The following is a 12,682-nucleotide window of genomic DNA, read 5'->3' as shown; positions in this document are numbered from 1 at the left end:
CTGGCAGAAAACCACCTAGAACTATTGGCAGAAGCGGCGACAGTGTATAGGATTTGAGAGAAAATTTTTGAAAAATGAAGATGATATGAGGTAAGAGAGGATGAAGAATGGAGATGATGTGAGGTAAGAGAAGATGAAGATGAAGATTTCTTGCACAGGAGCAAGGAAGAATGAAGAATGAATTTATGAATTTTGATCTTTGTGACCTGGTTTTGTCACTGGGTTCGTTGGACTGGCGGTTCGTTATTGTTCCACCGGTCCAATCCGATCATAGGCAAATTCGATATTTTTGGTTAAATCGGACCAGAGTTGGGACCAGTTCCTGGTCGGATCAGTTGATTCGGCTGGTCCGATCGGGTTTCTAATCATTGGTATACTTAATAATGTAAGAACCAAATGGTAGGACTAAGGATAACATAAATTAAGTTTCTAAGTAGAGTAGATGACATATTCCCACCCAAGGTTTGACGAAATCCCAAGTTGGTAGCCCATGTTGCATTTATTCTAGATTCCCACCCTTAAAGTGACGAAAAAATGTTTGATATAACAGTAAAGAGATAAATTGGTCATTTTACATGGGCGGCGCACATTAGCAAACTGCTGCCTCCAACAGTCCTCCAGTGCACGTTAGTAGACGTCGTCCCAGATGTTTTTTGCCCTTTTTCTGGTGATTCTTCCACCTAAAATCACCATTGTCACCACCATTTGAACCGTTTTTCCTGAACCCCCCCCCCCCCCCCCCCCCCCCCCCCCCCCCCCCCCCCCCCCCCCCCCCCTCCTCTACAAACCCATACCTTTCACAACCCCTCATCACTTGTTTTTGCCGGTTTTCAACCGTTTTGAACGGCCAAAACCCTAACCACCACCACCACCACCATTTGACTCATCACATCCTCCCCTACAAAACCCCTAACCTTCCTAGCCATAGCAGCTCACTGTTTGTTGTCCACCACTTCACCAAAAAAGGGCCAATGAACACAAACTTTCGACCGGCAAACAAAGACGAAACGGTTGCTGGGGACATGGGGGGTTTTATAGATTTAGAGACGGTGGTTGCAATGGTGGTGTCCAATTGGATTTTCGCCGACAGAATCGACCGGAATCCAGCGAAGAACACCGAAGCCCTAAGCCTAACGGCGTCGACGATTGGAAGGGCCAATGAGTCGGGAACCAGAGGGGTTTTGGACAACGGACTATGGGGAAGGTGATGGTGATGGAGGTGACCACGGGGTTCGACGCTATCGGAAATAGCCCAGATCAAGCTGTTTTCAACGAGGGTGTGTAGCGACGAGGGTGTTTTTGACATAATTTGAAAATAAAATGGTAAGTTTTATAATTCTACTAATTTTGGGGTTAAAACACAATTTATTAATTTAGGGTTAAGGGCATTATGGTAATTGCACCCTTTAAACCCTAAAAATTGCTAACACTATTATTTTTAGGGTGGGAATTTGGAATAAATATAACCTAGGATACCAACTTGGGATTTCATCAAACCTTGGGCGGGAATATGTCCTTAACTCTTCTAAGTATTTCTCAAAAGACAATCTAACAACATATATATTGACAATAGTGGTAGGGAATCCATTTTATGATTAGCCAACTAGATCAAAACTTTCAAAATAAATAAGAAAGAGAAAATTGTTGATTAGTCCATCTAATCTTAAAATAATATTTCCATGAAAACAGAGTTACGGGGATCCATTTGTTCTTCATATATTTTTTGTTATGCAAATAGGACAGTAACCACACACAATATCAGACAATATTTATTGTCTCCATGTTTGAGTTTCATTTCTTTTTAATTAAACATTTTGAGTATTTTCTTATTTTCTGAATCCATATATTACAAACATAATTGCATACACTTGTTTGAACAAATAAAATTATTATACATAGGTAAACAGTTCAAAGCTATTTATAATTGTAAACATAAGATGTTGAATCAAGCTAGAGGAATACATACTTCTACAAAGTGAACGATTCGGCCGAAACTCCATTAGAGCTGCATATATGTTTGAAATACAAATTAGCTCAATTATAATGACCATCTTGAGGATTATAGCATCCAAAACCAAGAGATTTACAATTTGAAGGGTTAAAGTTTAGAGAAATTACTATGTACCTTAAAAACAGGATTGCAACTGAGCATTAATGCTTAACATGCGGAGAAGAAGTAAAACGTATGGTTCCTTCCTCCTGTCAGTTGGAGGGATTAGAGTTTAAAATACAGATATTCCATTCAAGCTTCTCCTAGTACACATAAATGTAATAAAGTTAACGAAAGTAAGGAAAAACTAAGAATAGATTGGATTTTTAGCAGTTCAAATACTTTCATTTTTTAAATTCATATAAATCAATCCGATTGTTAATTGAAGGTTTGACTTGAACCAAATATGTATTTAATGACAAATTTTCCTAATTATTAATTGAAGAAGAAGACTGAGATGGATTAATCATACCTAATTTTTGGTTGATTTGATAATCTTTCCATCAAGTTCAATCTTGGGGATATGAGCAATCTTGGGCCAATCTTCCCCTGTTTCCGGTTCGCATCTTTCACTCAAGTAAGGACAATCTTCAATTTGTAATTCTCTCAAATCAATCAGACAATTAAAATCCATGGGCAAAGATGACAATTCTGGACAATCCCCAATATGAACATCTTGAAGTGATTTGAGATCCTGCATTGACTCTGGTAACGCCTTGAAGTTGGAACAATCTTGAATATTCAAACTCTGCAAAGTGTTTGCTGAACCTTGAAGAAGCCACTGTGGCAATTCCTCCAACTGTGGTAATTGTAGAATAAGAAGCACTCGAAGGTGAGCTCTAGGGATATTGAGGTCTTGATGATTGTCTTCCCTTTCTGTTCCCATGCTCAAATCAAGATTAAGCTTTTCACAATCAACCAATATCAAATTCTCCAATGAGTCTAGGTATTTTATACCATGTGGTAATGAGATTAGATTCGGACAACTTACAATAAACAATGATCTAAGGGCTTTTAGATAACCAATATCTTCAAATAAATATTCTAAATTCATACACCCGTCAATTCCCAAAAAGCGAAGAGATTTTAAGCACCCAACTCCATTCTTTGATAGAAACCTCTGTTTTGTGGTAAGCAAAAACATTTGGAGGTTAATTAGGTACCTAATGTCTTTCGGCAACTCTTCTAATTCTTCACAACCACCAAGCATTAGAGTCTGCAAATGTTGAAGCTTGCAAATGGAATCAGGGAGTTTTCTTATTTTATTATTTGATAGATCGAGATATCTTAAATGCCTCAAATCACCAATTCTTTTGGGCAATACGTCAATTCCAAGGTTATCTAATCTAATCACCCGCAAGAACTTGAACCTTGAAATGCACGATTCAATGAATTCTTGGCTAGCTCCCTTTCCTTCATCTGCAAAGGAATTAATGGATCTCAATTGACCTAAATTGGATAAAAAGCTTGGAAGATTTATTTTGTGTGTATCAACATCAATCAAAGACAAATGTCGGATTGTTCTGGTAAAACATTGGTCACCTAAGTTCAATATTAAGCACTCGTTTTTCATCAATGACATGGCAAGATCATGCATCAGATCATGCATTTTAAATGTATAAAAACTATACTTTTGTTCAAAATCTTGGAAGAAAGATCTTGACTATCGTAGCTAATTAGCTGAAGAGATAAAGTGAATAGAAAGTTGTCCTCATGCTAGTCGTTCTTGAATGAAATGATAGTCAATCTCACAGTGCTGGTCTGAGCATGGAAAATTGGATTCGCCATGAGGTATAATGCCGAGAGGTTGTCACACCAAAGCGTAGGTGGATGAGGAGGAGAGTGTGGAGATCATGCAGGAGAAATTCAATCCATATGAGTTTAGTAGTGGTGTCAACAAGGCACTTGTACTCGGCCTTGTGCTTGAGCAAGAACTATGCTTGTTTTTTGGAACACCAGGAGATAAGGTGCAAGAGAAAAACACATAACCACCATGGATCGACAGTCATCACGATCACCAACCCAACTAGCATAAAAAAAAGCCGTGCAAAGTAGTGATGGACTCAGAGTAAGCGTAGGCAAGGCAAGGAGTGTCAACTAGATAGGTAGATGCATTTGACAGATTGCCAGTTTGAAGTAGTAGGTGACAGACTTCTATTCCAAGAAAATAATGGATAGGGCCCAAATCTTTGATAGTGAACTCTCGTCGAAAGGATTGTAGTAGACTGGAAGATGGTGCTAGTGGGATTTGGTGAGAATGAGTCGTTATATACAAGAATGATGATAATCTATTCAGTAGTGGAAGGACGAATAGTGAGGAGTCTACACTAGAAATTTTGAACCTGCGGCTTGTAAGATACAAATTGAGCTTTTGGTACAAGCTCTAGGAGATTGTTTGAGCTAGCTTGTAAAGTGATCGTCAGAGATGACACACATGATGGCACTTGTTGCGTCTATAAACCTTTGAGGTTGAACGATGTAGACTCCTCTTCAGATGACATGTAGAAAGTGTTGGAAACATCAAGTTGGTGAATTAACCATCGTCATGAATAAGCAGGGCTAGGACAATGCGAATGGTGACCGGTTTGGCCACTAGACTGAAAGTTTCTGTGTAGTCAATACCGTGGTGCCGATAGATACCTTTTGCTACCAGTCGGGCTTTGTATTGTCGAGAAAGCTGTCAGCACAGAGTTTTATTTGTACACCCATTTGCAGCCTATTGGTCAAGCATGAGAGGGAGGAGGTATAAGGTTCCATGCCCCATTTTTTTTATCAAGGCCGTATATTTTGTAGCATAGCAGAAGACCAATTGGGGTCATGAGAATGTGAGTGTAACATGTGGGCTCGGTGTACGGGTGAGCGAGATGTTAATGCCAAAGTTGTTGACGGCTGAGAGTGGTGAGATATAGTACCATCTTTCAGCAGTAACCATTGAGTGGGTAAGAGTACAGTGTTGACGACGTGGATGAGAGACGCCAAGGCAAGACTGATTTGATGTGTGAGTTATTATGAGGATATGAAGGGTCTATCCATTTGGGTGATGCTAATGTGGGGTTGAGAGAGTCACTTGGTGAGTGTGGAACTGGTGAAGTTGGTAGACGACAATCAACCTTAGGAAATTGAAGAATCAGAGTTGGGGAAGTGTTTTCTACCGATTTTGATATAAAAACTGGCAGAAAACCACCTGGAAACTATTGGCAGAGTGGCGACAGTGTATAGGATGAGAGAAAATTTTTGAAAATGAAGATGATATGAAGTAAAGAGGATGAAGATGAAGATGATGTGAGGTAAGAGAAGATGAGATGAAGATTTCTTGCACAGGACATAGGGAAATGAAGAATGAATTTATGAATTTTGATCTTTGTGACCGGTTTTGTCACTGGGTGGTTGTGACTGGCAGTTCGTTATTGTTCCGCCGGTCTAATCCGATCATAGGCAAATTCCATATTTTTGGTTAAATTGGACCAGAGTTGGGACCATCCTGGCGGATCAGTTGATTCGACTGGTCATCGGGTTTCTAATCATTGGTATACTTAAAACCAAATGCTAGGACTAAGGATAACATAATTAAGTTTCTAAGTAGAGTAAACGACATATTCCCACCCAAGGTTTGACGAAACCCAAGTTGGTTGCCCATGTACATTTATTCCAGATCCCACCCTTAAAGTGACGAAAAAAAGTTTGATAAACAGTAAAAGGGTAATTGGTCATTTTACATGGGCGCACATATTAGCAAACGCTGCCCTAAAGTCCTTCGGTGCACATTAGTAGACGGTACCTCGATGTTTTTTTGCCCTTTTTCCGGGATTCTTCCACCCAAAATCACCATTGTCACCACCATTTGAACCCCCATCCTCCCTTCTACAAACCATACCTTTCACAACCTCTCATCACTCGTTTTTGTCGGTTTTCGATCGTTTTGAACGGCGAAAACTCAACCACCACCACCATTTGAACCTCGCATCTCCCCTACAAAACCCCTAACCTTCCCAGCCACACAGCTCAATGTTTGTGTCCACACTTCACCAAAAAGGGCACTGAACACAAGCTTCGGTCGGCAAAACGACGAAACGGTTGCTGGGGACATGGGGGTTTATAGATTTAGAGAAGGTGGTTGTAATGGTGGTGTCCAATTGGATTTTCACCGACAGAATCGTCGGAATCCAGCGAAGCACCCAAAGCCCAAGCCTAACGACGCCGACGATTGGAAGGGCCAATGAGTCGGGAACTAGAGGGGTTTTGGATGACGAAATATAGGAAGTGGAGAGTGATGATTATACGCTTCAGTCCAGTATAAAATAAGGAAGACCCCTTCATTAAGGGGAGGGGACCATTTTTCATACAGGAAAAAGAAATCTCTCTCTCTTGTAAACTTTTCTTTGACTTTTTCGTCTGATGTAAGTCAGCTCGCGACCGCGATCTGACATCCACTAATATCAATACAAATCAGTGGACGTAGGACTTGCTACCTTAGCATCCGAACCACTTAAAAAACTCCCTCTACAGTTACTCCACTTTTTCATATATTTCATTTTCGCGTGTATCGAACAGCCAATCAACATTATACACGTAAAAATTCGTTGGTGTAAAAATTTAGCATCAACAGTGCACAATCGAAAGCTGTTAAATTAATTAAAAGAAAACTGGCGTTTAATTAATATAAATTAATAGCTATAATATAGTGTTACAAATTGTAATAAAATATTTAAATACTATAGCTTAACCAATGAAACAAAATAGTTGAATGGATTACCCTTCACCTAACCATATAATAGTGTTGGACTTGGAACAAGAAACATGAGATGATTCAAACTTCAAAGCGATCCTTTTTTAGAGTGGGATGTGGGATTATTATTTCAATACAGTATGTGTTTGGCGTTTTGTTAATATGATGGACCGTCCGATCTCAGCCACAAAATTAGCTTGCACTTATCTAAAACACCTACCACTTCATTTGATTATTCATTAAATTATAAATTGTGATAATCGTAGATAACCTTTTCCTCTTATCATGATTGGTGCCTCTTTATATATACAACCTTTCTTGTTTAACATAAAGTGTGTTTATTCTTAAACCCTTTTAGAATGTGTATAAAGTTTGATAATCAAAGGAGCCTCAACTAACAATTTATGTGTTCACCCAAATTCCAAAAATAAATAGTAGTTACTTGTTTATGTGATCATTGTATACGTACCTTTACAACCTAAGCTGGTTTCTTCTGTTAATTGATTCTACTTGTACATGCAGGAAAAGTGTTTGATTTCTTCTTCTTTCTTTTATGGCCAAATGAAATCATGTAGAACCATGAGATTCATATTGATCGTTTTCTTCCAATATCAAAGTATCACATTTTTTTAGCGTTGTGACTATCGGTGGTGCCAACAATCACTGTTATTTTAGTTTTATTTTTAATTTATAAATAGAAATTATTTATTGAATAAATCAAATATTTATTTACGTTTATTTTGTAATTAAACAAATTATATAAGGGTACACTTTTTTTTATATCACAAAATCAGCTTATAGACTAATGTGTTTCAAAAGCTACAAAATGAAACTTTTGGAATCCTTTTATAAATATGATTATTTTATAATCAACTTCAATCAATTTTAGAAGCTGTTTATCAAACACTTTTATTGTTATTGCTTAAAAGTTAATTGATTATTTCTTAAACTACAACATTCTTGACCACACACTTATATAAATGCGCTTGGTTCAGAGTCATATAAGATTACTTGGTAATCTTTGTATAATTTTCAATTGAAAGAGAAGTGATTTGCCAACCCTATTAATTTGTTCAAGAGTCCCATCTTCAAAATAAAGAATGGTAGAATTGTAATGATAAAAGTAAGTAAAATAAAGGGAAGTAATTTCTGAACCCACTTATTTTATCGTCAACCCCCACTTTTTTTTTTTTAAATGAGAACGTAAATTTATGAGTTAATTATGGTGTTGTACATTTATGAGTTAGTAATGATTATGAAGACGGGAGTAACAATTTATGATAGGAAAGTTGCAGATAGAGAGTACAGAAGGAGAAGAAATTGTTGAAGGAGAGACAAAGTATATATAATTTTTTTCCCCGTAAAGTAGGTTCTTTCGCAGCACCCACTGACAAAAAATAAATAAATAAATAAATAAAAGGCAACTTGAAGTTAGAGTTAGGACATACTTCTTAAAAGTTATTCGCTTAAGAATTTGTTGTGAATATTTTGAGTGTTTGACTCAAAATCCATTACTCTAGTTCGTTGTTAGTTTCCAGTAACAAGGATTCACGAAATTGAGTATAAGAGTTTATACTAGTCTTTCAATATTTATTAAGTTCTGAGTTTTAAAAGAGTTTGAAATAAGGATTGATTAAAGAAAATAAATAACTAAAAGGAAACACAAATTCAGAATGGAAGATGGGGAGGAAGAAAAAAGAGACAGAGATTAGATTCAGAGAGAAATATGAATGTGTTGATGATTTTTCCTTTGCTCTACATGTCAAGTATAAGTGTGTTTATATACACTTTAGGATGTAATCTTATACAATCAAAGTTGCAGATATTGTGGAATGTAGATTACAGGTTTTAATTGATTTGCTAAACTGGTCTTCTGATTCTGGGGAGAGAAATCTGCACTTCCTGTTGAGGTAGTTTTGAGCTCACTCAACATCCCCCCATAAGCTGATGGTTGGAACAAATTGTTCCAACCATCAGCTTGGATCTCAACAACTTGAAACGTGTAGACGAGAGACCTTTAGTGAAGATATTCGCTAGCTAATTAGCTGAAGAGATAAAGTGAATAGAAAGTTGTCCTCATGCTAGTCGTTCTTGAATGAAATGATAGTCAATCTCGATGTGCTTGGTCTGAGCATGGAAAATTGGATTCGCCATGAGGTATAATGCCGAGAGGTTGTCACACCAAAGCGTAGGTGGATGAGGAGGGAGAGTGTGGAGATCATGCAGGAGACATTCAATCCATATGAGTTTAGTAGTGGTGTCAACAAGGCACTTGTACTCGGCCTTTGTGCTTGAGCAAGCAACTATGCATTGTTTTTTGGAACACCAGGAGATAAGGTTGCAACTGAGAAAAACACATTAACCACCAATGGATCGACAGTCATCACGATCACCAACCCAACTAGCATAAAAAAAAGCCGTGCAAAGTAGTTGATGGACTCAGAGTAAGTCGTAGGCCAAGGCAAGGAGTGTCAACTAGATAGTGTAAAATGCACTTGACAGATTGCCAGTGTAAAGTAGTAGGTGCATAGACTTCTATTCCAAGAAAATAATGGATAGGGCCCAAATCTTTGATAGTGATCTCTCTTTGAAAGGATTGTAGTAGACTGGAAGATGGTGCTGTAGGGGATTTGGTGAGAATGATGTCGTCTACATATACAAGAATGATGATAATCTATTCAGTAGTGTGAAGGACGAATAGTGAGGAGTCTTCACTAGAAATTTTGAACCTGCGGCTTGTAAGATACAAATTGAGCTTTTGGTATCAAGCTCTATGAGATTGTTTGAGCTAGCTTGTAAAGTGATCGTCAGAGATGACACACATGATGGCACCTGTTGCGTCTATAAACCTTTGAGGTTGTACGATGTAGACTTCCTCATTCAGATGAACATGTAGAAAAGTGTTGGAAACATCAAGTTCGTGAATTAACCATCGTCATGAATAAGCTAGGGCTAGGACAATGCGAATGGTGACCGGTTTGGCCACTAGACTGAAAGTTTCTGTGTAGTCAATACCGTGGTGCCGATAGATACCTTTTGCTACCAGTCGGGCTTTGTATTGTTCGAGAAAGCTGTCAGCACAGAGTTTTATTTTGTACACCCATTTGCATCCTATTGGTTAAGCATGAGAGGGAGGAGGTATAAGGTTCCATGTCCCATTTTTTTTATCAAGGCTGTATATTTTGTAGCCATAGCATCATTCCAATTGTGGTCATGAGAAATGTGAGTGTAACATGTGGGCTCGGTGTACGGGTGAGCTGAGATTGTTAATGCTAAAGTATGTTGATTGTTGAGAGTCTGGTGAGATATAGTACCATCTTTCAGCAGGTAACCATTGAGTGGGTAAGAGTACAGTGTTGGACGACCGTGGATGAGAGACGCCAAGGCAAAGACTGATTTGATTATGTGTGAGTTGATTATTGAGGATATGAAGGGTCTGTATCCATTTGGGGTGATGCTAATGGTGGGGTTGAGAGAGTCACTTGGTGAGTGTGGAACTGGTGAAGTTGGTAGATCGACAATCAACCTTAGGAAATTGAAGAATCAGAGTTGGGGAAGTGTTTTCTACCGATTTTGATATAAAAACTGGCAGAAAACCACCTGGAACTATTGGCAGAAGTGGCGACAGTGTATAGGATATGAGAGAAAATTTTTGAAAAATGAAGATGATATGAAGTAAAAGAGGATGAAGAATGAAGATGATGTGAGGTAAGAGAAGATGAAGATGAAGATTTCTTGCACAGGACTAGGGAAGAATGAAGAATGAATTTATGAATTTTGATCTTTGTGACCCGGTTTTGTCACTGGGTTGGTTGGACTGGCAGTTCGTTATTGTTCCGCCGGTCTAATCCGATCATAGGCAAATTCCATATTTTTGGTTAAATTGGACCAGAGTTGGGACCAATTCCTGGTCGGATCAGTTGATTCGACTGGTCCAATCGGGTTTCTAATCATTGGTATACTTAAAAACCAAATGCTAGGACTAAGGATAACATAAATTAAGTTTCTAAGTAGAGTAAACGACATATTCCCACCCAAGGTTTGACGAAATCCCAAGTTGGTAGCCCATGTACATTTATTCCAGATTCCCACCCTTAAAGTGACGAAAAAATGTTTGATATAACAGTAAAAGGGTAAATTGGTCATTTTACATGGGCAGCACATATTAGCAGACCGCTGCCTCTAATAGTCCTTCGGTGCACATTAGTAGACGGTATCCTCGATGTTTTTTTGCCCTTTTTCCGGCGATTCTTCCACCCAAAATCACCATTGTCACCACCATTTGAACCCCCATCCTCCCTTCTACAAACCGATACCTTTCACAACCTCTCATCACTCGTTTTTGTCGGTTTTCGATCGTTTTGAACGGCGAAAACTCTAACCACCACCACCATTTGACTCCTCGCATCCTCCCCTACAAAACCCCTAACCTTCCCAGCCACAGCAGCTCAATGTTTGTCGTCCACTACTTCACCAAAAAAGGGCCAATGAACACAAGCTCTCGGTCGGCGAATAACGACGAAACGGTTGCTGGGGACATGGGGGTTTTATAGATTTAGAGACGGTGGTTGTAATGGTGGTGTCCAATTGGATTTTCACCGACAGAATCGTTCGGAATCCAGCGAAGAACACCAAAGCCCTAAGCCTAACGACGCCGACGATTGGAAGGGCCAATGAGTCGGGAACTAGAGGGGTTTTGGATGACGAACTATAGGGAAGGTGATGGAGGTGACCACAGGGTTCGACGCCGTCGGAAACAGCCCAGATCAGGTTATTTTCAACGAGAGTGTGTAGTGACGAGGGTGTTTTTGACATAATTTGAAAATAAAATGATAAGTTTTATAATTCTACTAATTTAGGGGTTAAAATACAATTTATTAATTTCGGGTTAAGGGCATTATGGTAATTGCACCCTCTAAACCCTAAAAATTGCTAACACTATTATTTTTAGGGTGGGAATTTAGAATAAATATAACCTAGGGTATCAACTTGGGATTTCGTCAAACCTTGGTTGGGAATACGTCGTTAACTCTTCTAAGTGTTTCTCAAAAGACAATCTAACAACATATATATTGACAATAGTGGTAGGGAATCCATTTTATGATTAGCCAACTAGATAAAAACTTTCAAAATAAATAAGAAAGAGAAAATTGTTGATTAGTCCATCTAATCTTAAAATAATATTTCCATGAAAAGAGAGTTACGGGAATCCATTTGTTCTTCATATATTTTTTGTTATGCAAATAGGACAGTAACCACACACAATATCAGACAATATTTATTGTCTCCATGTTTGAGTTTCATTTCTTTTTAATTAAACATTTTGAGTATTTTCTTATTTTCTGAATCCATATATTACAAACATAATTGCATACAGTTGTTTGAACAAATAAAATTATTATACATAGGTAAACAGTTCAAAGCTATTTATAATTGTAAACATAAGATGTTGAATCAAACTAGAGGAATACATACTTCTACAAAGTGAACGATTCGGCCGAAACTCCATGAGAGCTGCATATATGTTTGAAATACAAATTAGCTCAATTATAATGACCATCTTGAGGATTATAACATCCAAAACCAAGAGATTTACAATTTGAAGGGTTAAAGTTTAGAGAAGAAGTAAAACGTATGGTTCCTTCCTCCTGTCAGTTGGAAGGATTAGAGTTTAAAATACAGATATTTCAATTGAAATTGAATTTTTTGTACGCTTGAAAACTTACCAGCTTTTCTTGTTATTCCATTCAAGCTTCTCCTAGTACATATAAATGTAATAAAGTTAACGAAAGTAAGGAAAAACTAAGAATAGATTGGATTTTTAGCAGTTCAAATACTTTCATTTTTTAAATTCATATAAATCAATCGATTGTTAATTGAAGGTTTGACTTGAACCAAATAAGTATTTAATGACAAATTTTCCTAATTATTAATTGAAGAAGAAGACTGAGACGGATTAATCATAC

The 12,682-nt window shown here is 37.8% G+C and overlaps 1 protein-coding gene across 2 annotated transcripts; it reads right to left on the bottom strand.

Moving 5' to 3' along the window:
- Positions 1 to 1,867: 1,867 nt before the first annotated feature.
- Positions 1,868 to 3,611, bottom strand: LOC116122933 (putative disease resistance protein RGA1). 2 transcript variants are annotated; one of them, XR_004126975.1, is made up of 3 exons: positions 2,463 to 3,611; positions 2,126 to 2,199; positions 1,868 to 2,005 (listed from the first exon to the last, which is right to left on the bottom strand). XR_004126975.1 is itself a non-coding variant. In XM_031408795.1 (2 exons), the coding sequence occupies exon 1, from the start codon at positions 3,597 to 3,599 to the stop codon at positions 2,463 to 2,465; it is 1,137 nt and encodes a 378-aa protein (XP_031264655.1). In that variant the 5' UTR covers positions 3,600 to 3,611; the 3' UTR covers positions 2,235 to 2,253. The 2 variants fall into 2 exon arrangements, 1 of the variants encoding a protein (XP_031264655.1); XM_031408795.1 differs by lacking the exons at positions 1,868 to 2,005; positions 2,126 to 2,199 and adding an exon at positions 2,235 to 2,253.
- Positions 3,612 to 12,682: the final 9,071 nt, after the last annotated feature.

Source organism: Pistacia vera, unplaced genomic scaffold (assembly GCF_008641045.1).
Source record: "Pistacia vera cultivar Batoury unplaced genomic scaffold, PisVer_v2 Contig100, whole genome shotgun sequence".
Lineage (NCBI taxonomy): Eukaryota > Viridiplantae > Streptophyta > Magnoliopsida > Sapindales > Anacardiaceae > Pistacia > Pistacia vera.
The sequence above is the reverse complement of the archived record's forward strand: the minus strand, read 5'-3'. Positions and strand labels throughout refer to the sequence as shown.

Bases quoted from the DNA above. Each gene is read 5' to 3' on its own strand.
- LOC116122933 (XM_031408795.1), bottom strand. From the start codon at position 3,599: ATGCATGATCTGATGCATGATCTTGCCATGTCATTGATGAAAAACGAG.